General features: G+C 51.8%; 1 protein-coding gene across 1 annotated transcript in view; it reads left to right on the top strand.

Annotated features, from left to right (window-relative positions):
• The first annotated feature begins 5398 nt into the window (after positions 1-5398).
• Positions 5399-12281, top strand: part of LOC140189105 (protein YIF1A-like) — a 29013-nt gene continuing 22130 nt past the window's right edge. The window contains exons 1-3 of the mRNA XM_072245806.1: positions 5399-5785; positions 9377-9591; positions 11943-12047. Coding sequence (XP_072101907.1) covers positions 5758-5785; positions 9377-9591; positions 11943-12047 — 348 coding nt within the window. The 5' untranslated portion in view covers positions 5399-5757. The remainder of the gene's footprint in view (positions 5786-9376; positions 9592-11942; positions 12048-12281) is intronic.

Here is a 12281-nt window from a genome sequence, read left to right on the forward strand (position 1 = left end):
TGGGTATGAGCTGTGCAGTGTAAGGGTAACGTGTCAGTGCATGGGTGGGGGGAGACATTGAGGTGTGCTGAGGGACTGCGAAGAGGAGTGGATCAGCCTGACAGCTCGGGGAAAAGGGACTGTTTTTGAGTCTGGAGACCCTGGCGTGGCTGTTGCTCCTGATGCGAATGGGCCAAACAGTCAGTGAGCCGGGTGGGTGGGATCTTTTATTGCCGGCTTTTTCTTATCATCATCAACCGCCGTGTTGTATGACGTGGGCGATCACAGTCTTTTCACCACCATGATTGCTCTTGGCAAGTTTTCTACAGAACTCGTTTGCCATTACCTTCTGGGCAGTGTCTTTACAAGATGGGTGACCCCAGCCATTATCAATACCCTTCAGAGAGTGTCTACCTGGCATCAGTGGTCACATAACCAGGACTTGTGATCTGCACCGGCTGCTCTATCTACCACCTGATCCCATGGCTTCATGTGTCCCAGATCGGGGGCTAAGCAGGTGCTACACCTTGCCAAGGGTGGAGGAAGGAGCACCTCACACCTCCTTTGGTAGAGACGAATCCCCCCCCTTGCCACCCTACTTTTCCTATACTTTTCTGTGTCTTTGGCGGGTAAGCTGGCGATGCGTTGGGCAGTTTTAACTACCCATTGTAGAGTCCACATTTCTGCTGCAGAGCAATTTCCAAACCTCACAGGGATGCAACATATTGGGATGCTCTAAACTGAGCATCTGCAGAAGATCATGAATATTGATGTGACTCCTCAGAATGTAGAGCCCCAACATATTCCTTTTCACACAAACACTATTCTGTCCATTTTCTCTTTGTACTACCCTGATGTACTTGTCTTCTAAGACTGTAAGATATAGGAGCAGAATTAGGCCATTCGGCCCATTGTGTCTTCTCCGTCATTGCATCATTTCACTCTCAGCCCCAATCTCCTGCTTTCTGCCTGTATCCCTTCATGCCCTGACCAATCTAGAGTCAATCAACCTCCATCTTAAATATAAAGACTTGGCCTGTGGCAATTAATTCCACCTATTCACCACTTTCTGGCTAAAGAATTTCCTCCTCATCTCCGTTCTAAACAGATATTCCTCTATACTGAGATTGTGTTCTCTGGTCCTAGACTCCTCCACTATAGGAAACATCCTCTCCACATCCACTCTATCTCTGTCCTCTGGCCCTAGACTCCCCCACTATAGGAAACATCCTCTCCATATCCACTCTATCTGTGTCCTCTGGTCCTAGACTCCTCCACTATAGGAAACATCCTCTCCACATCCACTCTATCTGTGTCCTCTGGTCCTAGACTCCCCCACTATAGGAAACATCCTCTCCACATCCACTCTATCTGTGTCCTCTGGTCCCAGACTCCTCCACTATAGGAAACATCCTCTCCACATCCACTCTATCTGTGTCCTCTGGTCCTAGACTCCCCCACTATAGGAAACATCCTCTCCACATCCACTCTATCTGTGTCCTCTGGTCCTAGACTCCCCCAGTATAGGAAACATCTTCTCCACATCTACTCTATCTGTGTCCTCTGGTCCTAGACTCCCCCACTATAGGAAACATCCTCTCCACATCCACTTTATCTGTGTCCTCTGGTCCTAGACTCCCCCACTATAGGAAACATCCTCTCCACATCCACCCTATCTGTGTCCACTGAACCCTGTCCAACGTCAGCACATCCTTTCTAAGATAAAGGGCCCAAAACAGTTCACAATACTCCAAGTGAGGCCTCACTGGTGCAGTATAAAGACTGAAAATACATTCTTGTTTTTATATTCTCATCCTCTCGAAACTATTTCATTTCCCTTCCTCACCACCGACTCGACCTGCAACTAACCTTTAGGGAATCCTGCACAAGGACTCCCAAGTCCCTTCGCACCTCGGATTTTTAAGTTTTCTCTCTGTTTGGAAAATAGTCTACGCTTTTATTCCTTCTACAGAGCATGACCGTACACTTCCCAAAACTGTGTTCCACCTGCCTCTTCTTTGCCCATTCTCCTAATCTGTCTTTCTGCAGTATCCCTGCTTCCTCAAAACCACCTGCCTCCCCCACCTACCATTGTATTGTCTGTAAACTTGGCCACAAAGCCATCAATTGCAACATCCAGCAGCACACATAAAAATTGAGGATGAACACAGCAGGTCAGGCAGCATCTCTAGGAAGAGGTACAGTCGACGTTTCAGGCCGAGACCCTTCGTCAGGGCTAACTGAAGGAAGAGCTAGTAAGAGATTTGAAAGTTGGAGGGGGAGGGGGAGATCCAAAATGATAGGAGAAGACAGGAGGGGGAGGGATGGAGCCAAGAGCTGGACAGGTGATAGGCAAAAGGGATACCAGAGGATCATGGGACAGGAGGCCTAGGGAGAAGGAAAAGGGGGAGGGGGGAAAAGCCCAGAGGATGGGCAAGGGGTACAGTCAGAGGGACAGAGGGAGAAAAAGGAGAGAGAGAGAAAGAAGAAAGAAAGAAAGAAAGAAATAAGGGATGCGGCACTAAGGGGAGGTGGGGCATTAATGGAAGTTAGAGAAGTCGATGTTCATGCCATCAGGTTGGAGGCTACCCAGACGGAATATAAGGTATTGTTCCTCCCACCTGAGTGTGGCTCCTTCTTGATAGTAGAGGAGGCCATGGATAGACATATCAGAATGGGAATGGGATGTGGAATTAAAATGTGTGGCCACTGGGAGATCCTGCTTTCTCTGGTGGACAGCCAGTAGGTCTCCCAGTCTGCATTGGGTCTCGCCAATATATAGAAGGCCGCATCGGGAGCACCGGACGCAGTATATCACCCCAGCCGACTCACAGGTGAAGTGTCGCCTCACCTGGAAGGACTGTCTGGGGCCCTGAATGGTGGTGAGGGAGGAAGTGTAAAGGGCATGTGTAGCACTTGTTCCGCTTACAAGGATAAGTGCTGGGAGGGAGATCGGTGGCCTCCCGTCCCATGATCCTGTCATATCCCTTTTGCCAATCAACTTTCCAGCTCTTAGCTCCATCCCTCCCCCTCTTGTCTTCTCCTATCATTTCAGATCTCCCCTTCCCCTCCCACTTTCAGATCTCTTACTGTCTCTTCTTTCAGTTAGTCCTGACGAAGGGTCTCGGCCCAAAACGTCTACTGTACCTCTTCCTATAGATGCTGCCTGGCCTGCTGTGTTCACCAGCAACTTTGATGTGTGTTGCTTGAATTTCCAGCATCTGCAGATTTCCTCGTGTTTTGCGTTTTTGAAATTACAACATCCAAATGCTTGATATGTTATGTCAAGAAGCAGTCCCAACACAGCCCCCTGTCGAATACCACCAGTCACCGACAGCCAATCTGAACAGGCTCCTTTTATTCCCACTCTTTGCCTCCCGCCAAAGCAGCCAATGCTTTATCCACACTAGAATCTTCCGTGTAATACTATTGGAATAATCTGTCTGGATGGCACGCAGAACAGTGTAACACGGTTGGGGAGTCACGGTAGAGTAGACGTTAGCACTGCGCTTTTTTAGTACCAGATACCCGGTAAGGAGTTCTCCCTGTGTTGGCGTGGGTTTCCTCCGGGTGCTCTGGTTTCCTCCCACAGTCCAGAGTCATAGTTTAATTGGTGAATGCAAATTTTCTTGTAACTAGGCTAGGGTTGAATCGGGGCTGCTGGGCGGCATGAGGCGAAGGGGTGTATCTCAATCAATAAACAAAATGCAGCAGGCCAGGCAGCATCTAGAGCAGGGGTTCCCAACCTTTTTTATGCCGTGGGACAATACCACTGTAGCCCCTGGTAAGCCTCAGGCTCACTCAGCTCGCTTTCTTCTAGGGGGAGCAGCCTTCGGCCCCACCAAACTGAGTAATCAAGTTTGTGTGGATGCTGTGTGACGTACCCCACCATGCCAAATAACAGACAGTACACCATATGTGATTAAATGACTACACTTGATAAATATTTCTTGGTGATGGGTTAGTAGAAACAAATACAATAAAGGTGCCAAGTCAGTAACTCTATCAGCTCAGTGTACACATGTCGGCGCTCTTACAGAACCAGGCCTCCCTTCCTCCAATCGATGTCCTCCGAACTCCGCCGACCTTTGAATGGGACCACCTTCGGTGGTCGACCAAACGCTCCACACGAGTCTGTCCTCGTCTCCTCTCCTCGCCGAAGACCCTGGGCCTCGGACTCCCGCTCGGGGTCCGTTCCGTTGCCCAGCTTACAGCGTCGTGCAGTTTCCCTGCGACTGCACGGCCTCCCTCTCAATGCTGTTTCCGCCCACATTTCAAAGACGTTAGGGTTAGTATTGGGTGGTGGGGTGGAGATACGTCTCTACCAAAGGAGATGTAAGGCGCTCCTTCCCTCTGGTCACCCTTGGGCAAGTTGAAGAACCTGTTTAGCAGCCCCCACTTGGAACACTTGGCCGTATGAGCAGCCGGTGCAGATCACAAGTCCTGGTTATGTGACCACTGACACCAGGCAGACAATCTCTGAAGAGTATCAATAAACTCATTGCCATTCCGACATGTTAGTCCTCTACTGCCGCAATGAGGCCACACTCGGGTTGGAGGAGCAACACCTTATATTCCATTTGGGTAGCTTCCAACCTGGTGACATGAACATCGATTTCTCAAACTTCTGGTAATTGTCCCCTCTCCTTCACCATTCCCTATTCCCATTTCCCCTCTCATGCTCCTCCCACTTCCCTTTCTTCCAAGGTCTTCTGCCCTCTCCTAGAAATTCCCCCTTCTCCAGTCCTTTAACTCTTTCGCCAATCAACTTCCCAGCTCTTTACTCTGCCCTTCCCCCTCTTCCGGTTCACCTAATACCTTGTTCTTCTTCCTCCCCCTCCCCATCACCTTCTTACTGACTTCTCCAGTCCTGCTGAAGGTTCTCAGCCTGAAACGTCCACTGTTTACTCTTTTCCATGGATGCTGCCTGGCCTGCTGAGTTCCTCCAGCATTTTGTGTGTGTTGCTTTGCTAATGGCTGGGGCCATGCCTTGTAAAGAGACAAACTGCCCAGGACAAACTACTTCTGCAGAAAAGATTACCATGGTCAAAGATCACAGTCGCCCACAGTCAACGACACAGCACGTAATGATGAAGGGTTAGTAGGTTAATTGGTCATATAAATGGGTGCAGTGGAACAGAATGGCCTGTTACTGTGGTGTATCTCCAAATAAAACTACTACCAATGTCACTTTTACAAGATTTTTGATCCTTTTTAAACTCTGGAACAGACCCAGTCTGCTAAACCTGTTCCCAGGTGATTGGCCCCAGCAACGTCAGATCCAAATCCCAGTTTTTTTTTTGAACGGCCAAAAAATTAAAACAGTGACATCCCCTTTAAGAACGAATCCCTTTATGTGCGTCATAACAAAACCGCTCTCTTTTCGCGTTTGTTTGTGTCTGGCGGGGGTTATGAGGATGGAGACGGTGTTGTGTAAAGGAAGGAGCCCGGGTCCTGGGGCCCGGACCCTGGGCGGCGGCCGCTGCCGCCGAGCTCCGCATCGCACCGGGACCACCCCTCCTTCACCTGCGCCGTGGATCTGACTTCGTGGCAACCCGACCGCCGGGGCGCACTGCGCCTGCGCCGCCCGATCACTCAAACTTGACGCCGGGGAGGGGCGGGGCCGCGGTGCAGACGGACATCAGTGGCAACCAATAGCAAGGCGGCGTGGTGGGCTCTCTTATACAGACCGGGAGGCAGGGGCGGGAGCTAGCGCAGGAGGGTGAGGTTTGGTTGAGCGGTCGCAGCCGGGACTGGGGGCGCAGGTTGACGGCGGGTATGGCTCTGCACGGCGCCCACCGGCAGCGTGAGTGTTCTCGGGGAGGAAAGCGGTCATAGGTGGGGGATCAGGCAGGAGGGAAGGTGTCATTATTGGGGGGAGGGGTCATACGTGAGGGGAGCAGGGAGGGGGAAGGGGTCATTGATGGGGGTTATATGGAGGGGGTAGGGGTCATTGGTGACGGAGTGTAGGGAGGAGGGAAGGTGTCAGTGCTGGGGGGATCAGGGAGGGTGGAAGAGGTCATGTGGGGGGAACGGAGGGGGAAGGGGTCATAGGTGAGGGGAGCAGGGAAGGGGGAAGAGGTCATGTGGGGGGAATGGAGGGGGAAGGGGTCATGTGGGGGGAACGGAGGGGGAAGGGGTCATAGGTGAGGGGAGCAGGGAAGGGGGAAGAGGTCATGTGGGGGGAATGGAGGGGGAAGGAATGGGTCACAGGAGAGGGGAACAGGGTGTAGGAGGAAAGGGGTCGGGGGAACAGGGAGGGCAGGGAAAGGGTCATGGGGGGAGTGTGACGAGGAGGGAAGGGGACATAGGGGAACAGGGTGGGGAAGGGGGAACTGGGCGTGAGTGGGAAGGGGAATGGGGTGGGGGAAGGAAAGAATCATGGGAGTGGAGAGGGAGGGAGGAGGGAGGTTGTCACAGGAGGGTGAGGGGTCACAAGAGAGGGAACAGGGAGAGAGAGGGGGCACAGCAGGGGGGAGGGAAGGGGACACAGGAGGAGGGAGAGGGAGGGAAGGGGACACAGGAGGAGGAAGAAGGAAAGGGACATGGGAGGGGGAATGGAGGAGGGGTCAGGAAGGGGACAGGGAGAGGGTGAGGATGGGAACGCAGGAGGGGGAGCAGGGAGTGGGAGGGAAGGGGACACGGAGGGGGGACAGGGAAAGGGTGAGGACGGGGAGCTGGGAGGGAGAGGAGTGGAGCATAAGAGGGGGGAGGAAAAGGAACACAGGAGAAAAAACAAATCTCATGACAAATGTGAGTGACGATAAACCTGATTTTGATGTGGGCCTCTATTGTGGACTGAGAGTAGGAAGGGGGCAGGGAGAGGGGAGGGAGCGGGATGTAGGATTAATGTAGGGTGAAAGTAAATGTACGGTTAACTAGGATGCTGCCTGGATTAGAGAGGGTTCAGAGGAGATTTACCAGGATGCTGCCTGGATTAGAGAGGGCGCAGAGGAGATTTACCAGGATGCTGCCTGGATTAGAGAGGATGCAGAGGAGATTCACCAGGGTGCTGCCTGGATTAGAGAGGATGCAGAGGAGATTCACCAGGATGCTGTCTGGATTAGAGAGGGTGCAGAGGAGATTTACCAGGATGCTGCCTGGATGAGAGAGGGTGCAGAGGAGATTCACCAGGATGCTGCCTGGATTAGAGAGGGTACAGAGGAGATTTACCAGGATGCTGCCTGGATTAGAGAGGGTGCAGAGGAGATTTACCAGGATGCTGCCTGGATTAGAGAGGGTGCAGAGGAAATTTACCAGGATGCTGCCTGGATGAGAGAGGGTGCAGAGGAGATTCACCAGGATGCTGCCTGGATTAGAGAGAGTTGCAGAGGAGATTCACCAGGGGGCTGTCTGAAATAGGGAGTGTATTTTGTGAAAATAGGTTTAGCGAGTGAGTGTTTTTTCATGTTGGAGTGAAAGATGCTGAGAGGTGACTTGACAGAGGTGTACAAGATGATAAGAGCTGAAGGTAGAGTGGATGGCCAGAGACTTTTTTTTTGCAGGGCCATTTGGCTAATGAGGGTGTTGGGGTGGAGATATGGCTCTGCCAAAGGAGGTGTAAGGTGTTCCTTCCCTCCACTAGCCTACAGGTCTCCCTCGGGCAAGGTCTAGCACCTGATTAGCCCCAGATCAGGGTGACGTGAAGCCGTGAGATCAGGTGGTGGATGGTCGTATGAGCAGCCAGTACAGATCACAAGTCGGGCTGGGGTCACCCGTCTTGTAAAGACACTGCCCAGAACGCAGTGGCAAACCACTTGCGTTAAAACTTTTTTTCCAAGAGCAGTCTTGATCACCCTGGTCAAATGAGACTGCATAGAATGAATGCTAACACAAGGTGGCAGAATTTTAAGGGGATTGGAGGAAAATATAGGGAGGTGTCAGAGGTAGGTTCTTCAGGCAGAGAGTGATGTGTGTGTGGGACGTCCTGCCAGGGGTGGTGTACAGACAGGTACATTAGGGACATTTAAGGTGATCGGGGGTAAGTGGTGGGTGTGTGGGACGTCCTGCCAGGGGTGGTGTAGAGACAGGTACATTAGGGACATTTAAGGTGATCGGGGATAAGTGGTGGGTGTGTGGAACGTCCTGCCAGGGGTGGTGTAGAGACAGATACATTAGGGACATTTAAGGTGATCGGAGGTAAGTGGTGGGTGTGTGGGACGTCCTGCCAGGGGTGGTGTAGAGACAGATACATTAGGGACATTTAAGGTGATCGGAGGTAAGTGGTGGGTGTGTGGGACGTCCTGCCAGGGGTGGTGTAGAGACAGATACATTAGGGACATTTAAGGTGATCGGAGGTAAGTGGTGGGTGTGTGGGACGTCCTGCCAGGGGTGGTGTAGAGACAGATACATTAGGGACATTTAAGGTGATCGTTGGTAAGTGGTGGGTGTATGGGACATCCTGCCAGGGGTGGTGTAGAGACAGATACATTAGGGACATTTAAGGTGATGGGAGGTAAGTGGTGGGTGTGTGGAACGTCTTGCCAGGGGTGGTGTAGAGACAGATACATTAGGGACATTTAAGGTGATCGGGGGTAAGTGGTGGGTGTGTGGGACGTCCTGCCAGGGGTGGTGTAGAGACAGATACATTAGGGACATTTAAGAGACTGGACTTGTTGCCCGGCGGCTTGGGCACGCCGCTGTTGCACAGCAGGTTGGCCTGGCACCATGCCAGCCATAAGATCAAATTCCTGCCGCTGTCCGTAAGGAATTTGTACCTTCTCCCCGAGACCGCCTGGGTTTCCTCCCGATTCTCCAGGTTATTGCGGAGACAGTACGGCAGGGTGAGTGAGTTGTGGGTCTGCTACCATTTGTTGTTGCGGAACCAGCACTGTCACAACCTCCGCAAACTTCAGAGCATCACCCACTCACAGCCGGGCTTAAAATTGATCCCCTCCTCCTCCTTTTCTCCGTATCCATTCCCCATTCTGGCTCCCCCCTCCCTCCTCGCCCGCCCGCCGCTCTCCCCCTCCTCCTTCCCCCCCCATGTTCAATCTACTGTCCTATCAGATTCCTCCTCCCTCAGCCCTTCACCACCCAGCTTCTTACTTCGTACCCACATTTCCCCTCCGCTGGACTCGCCTTCCACCCAGCTCTGATTCTGCTTTCTTCTCCCCTTCCCGTTTACTGCTCCGGTCCGGATGATGGGGTCTTGGCCTGTGCCCCTGTCCGTTTCATCCTCTCCGCAGATGCTGCCTGACCTGCTGAGCTCCTCCAGCATTTTGTGTGTGTGTGTGTGTGTGTGTGTGTGTGTTACTGGGGATTAGCATTGCTGTAGAGCGGGCCAACACTGAGCACGGGGGCATGGCCGTTTTCTGACCTCCACGGGAGCGGCTAGTCGAGTTCCGGTTTGTGAATGGATATTCCTGACAAGAGGGCCGTGTGCTTTTCTTTCCAGCTCCCAAGCAGAGGCTGCACGGATCAAACCCCAACGCGATGGACCCCAACCAGCTCTTCGACGACACCAGTGCCTCCCAGCCTGCTGGCTACACCGTCCAAGGCATTGAAATGGGGCTTCCGATGAACAACTTCCTGGGCGAGCCCGTGGCCAACGTCGCCATGGCCTATGGCACAACGATAGCCAGCCAAGGGAAAGATATGGTTCACAAAGAGGTCAGTGTGCCCCCTCTCCCCCCATATCAAGCCTCCATTTTCATGTTCATTCTGATTGTCATTCTAGCGTGACGTTATCACAGCTAGTGATGTCGGTGTTCAGAATTTAATTCTCACGTCATCTGTAAGGAGTCTGCGTTCTCCCCATGGAGTGCAGGGGTCTTCCCCTGGTTCTCTGGTTTCCTCCCATAGTCCAAAGGTGTATCAGTTAGAAGGTTAATTGCTGTTTACACTGTGATTAGGCTGGCATCGACTTGGGAGTTACTGGGTGACATGGCTCGAAGGGTGGAAACATAACATACAAATGTTGTAGAAACATAGAAAACCTACAACACAATACAGGGCCTTCGGCCCACAAAGTTGTGCCGAACATGTCCCCAGCTTAGAAATTACTAGGCCCTCTGTTTTTCTAAGCTCCATGTACCTATCCAAAAGTCTCTTAAAAGGCCCTATCATATCCGCCTCCACCACCATCACCGGCAGCCCATTGCACGCACTCACCACTCTCTGAGTAAAAAACTTACCCCTGACATCTCCTCTGTACCTACACCCCAGCACCTTAAACCTGTGCCCTCTTATGGCAACCATTTCAGCCCTGGGAAAAAGCCTCTGACTATCCACATGATCAATGCCTCTCATCATCTTATACACCTCTATCAGGTCACCTCTCATCCTCCATCGCTCCAAGGAGAAAAGGCCGAGTTCACTCAACTTGTTTTCATAAGGCATGCTCCCCAATCCAGGCAACATCCTTGTAAATCTCCTCTGCATCCTTCCTGTAGTGAGGCAACCAGAAATGAGCACAGTACTCCAAGTGGGGTCTGACCAGGGTCCTATATACACCGTATGCCTTCTTAACCACAGAGTCAACCTGTGGAGCAGCTTTGAGTGTCTGATGGACTCGGACCCCAAGATCCCTCTGATCCTCCACACTGCCAAGACTCTTACCATTAGTACTGTATTCTGCCGTCATATTTGACCTACCAAAATGAATCACTTCACACTTATCTGGGTTGAATTCCATCTGCTACTTCTCAGCCCAGTTTTGCATCCTATCGATGTCCCACTGTAACCTCTGACAGCTCTCCACACTATCCACAACACCCCCAACCTTTGTGTCATCAGCAAACTTACTGACCCATCCCTCCACTTCCTCATCCAGATCAAGAGCTTGTTTTACTTATAAATACCTGCTTGTTATTTATAAATGGAAAAAAAAGTGTGCTGTGTAAGTCAGCTTTTTGCAGCAGCAGTACAGTACATTAGAAGCGTTGCAGCAGAGGGAACGTGGCAGGTCAGACAGCACCTACAGAGAGGAATAAACGGCCGACATTTCGGGCTGAGGCCCTTCATCAGGACTGGTGGTATCTGAGGAGGGAAGGGTGGGGGGAGCGGCTGAAGTGATGAGCTGGGAATTGATACAATACTGTGCATACACCCAAGACTTCTGCACAGTACTGTGTTGGTCAACGTGGAGCAGAGAGCCAGTTCGTAAATCTGACGGGAGCAAAGGATGTTGGGGATGGTGAGGGTGGAGCGCTGTGGGAGGGGTGTGGGACAGGTGGCAGAGAAGGAGTGTCAGGGGTGGGTGCAGACACACCCAGACCTGAGACACCAGGCAAGGTCATTTGATCCCAAACAATTGGTTTATTGATCATTACAGAATGTCTCTCTGGTGCTTCCTGCTCCCTCCCCTCTCCCTTCCCCTTTTCCCAACCATGATTCCCCTCTCCCTGCCCCCTTCCCACTCTCAGTCCACAATAGAGACCCAGATCAGAATCAGGTTTATCATCACTCACTCATGTCATGAAATTTGTTTTTTTTGTGGCAGCAGCACAGTGGAATACATAAAATTACTCCAGTACTGTGCAAAAGTCTCAGGCATCCTGGCTATGTAAATGTGCACAGACTTTTGCCCAGCACTGTAGGTGGAAGAGAGGAAGGACTAGGGGAGGAGGAATGTGATAAGGGTGTACCATGGGAGAAAGGGAAGGAGGTGGGGCACCAGATGGAGGTGATGTACAGATGAGGAGACCAGAGTGGGGTGGGAATGGAAAAAGGGAGAAAGTTCACCCCATCTGGCACCAACAATCATTTCATGGTCAAAGTCACTTCGATCACATTTCTTCCCCATTTTGATGTTTGCCCTGAACCTTTTGACCACGTCTGCGTGCTTTTATGCATTGAGTTGCTGCCACATGATTGGCTGATTAGATATTTGTATTAATGAGCAGGTGTACCTAATACAGTGGTTGCAAAGTGTGCATACATAGAGAAAGCTGAAAAGCAGGATGATTTAAACTCTAATGCGACTCCCCGGTGTAGGGTAACACTGTTTGTTTTTGCAACAGCTGCACAGGTTCGTGTCCGTCAACAAGCTGAAGTATTTCTTCACCGTCGACACCAGATACGTCGCCCAGAAGCTGATCCTACTGGTGTTCCCCTACACCCATCAGGTACTCAGACTGGGGCTTTGGGCAGCTAATGCGCAATGAGGACCAGGGTGGGGAGAAACACACGTCGGACTGCAGCCCGTCACTCAGGTTACGGCGGAGTAGCATCCCTGAGGATCGCTTGTAAGAAACAAAACGGAAAACCTGTGCGGGAGGTGACCCCGGGAACAGCGGGGACAGGAGAGCGAGCGGGCGCAGAAGGGGTAACCTCGCTGACTTTGTGAGTAAGCTAGCCTG

This window comes from Mobula birostris, chromosome 28 (genome assembly GCF_030028105.1).
Source record: "Mobula birostris isolate sMobBir1 chromosome 28, sMobBir1.hap1, whole genome shotgun sequence".
NCBI classification, from domain to species: Eukaryota; Metazoa; Chordata; class Chondrichthyes; order Myliobatiformes; family Myliobatidae; genus Mobula; species Mobula birostris.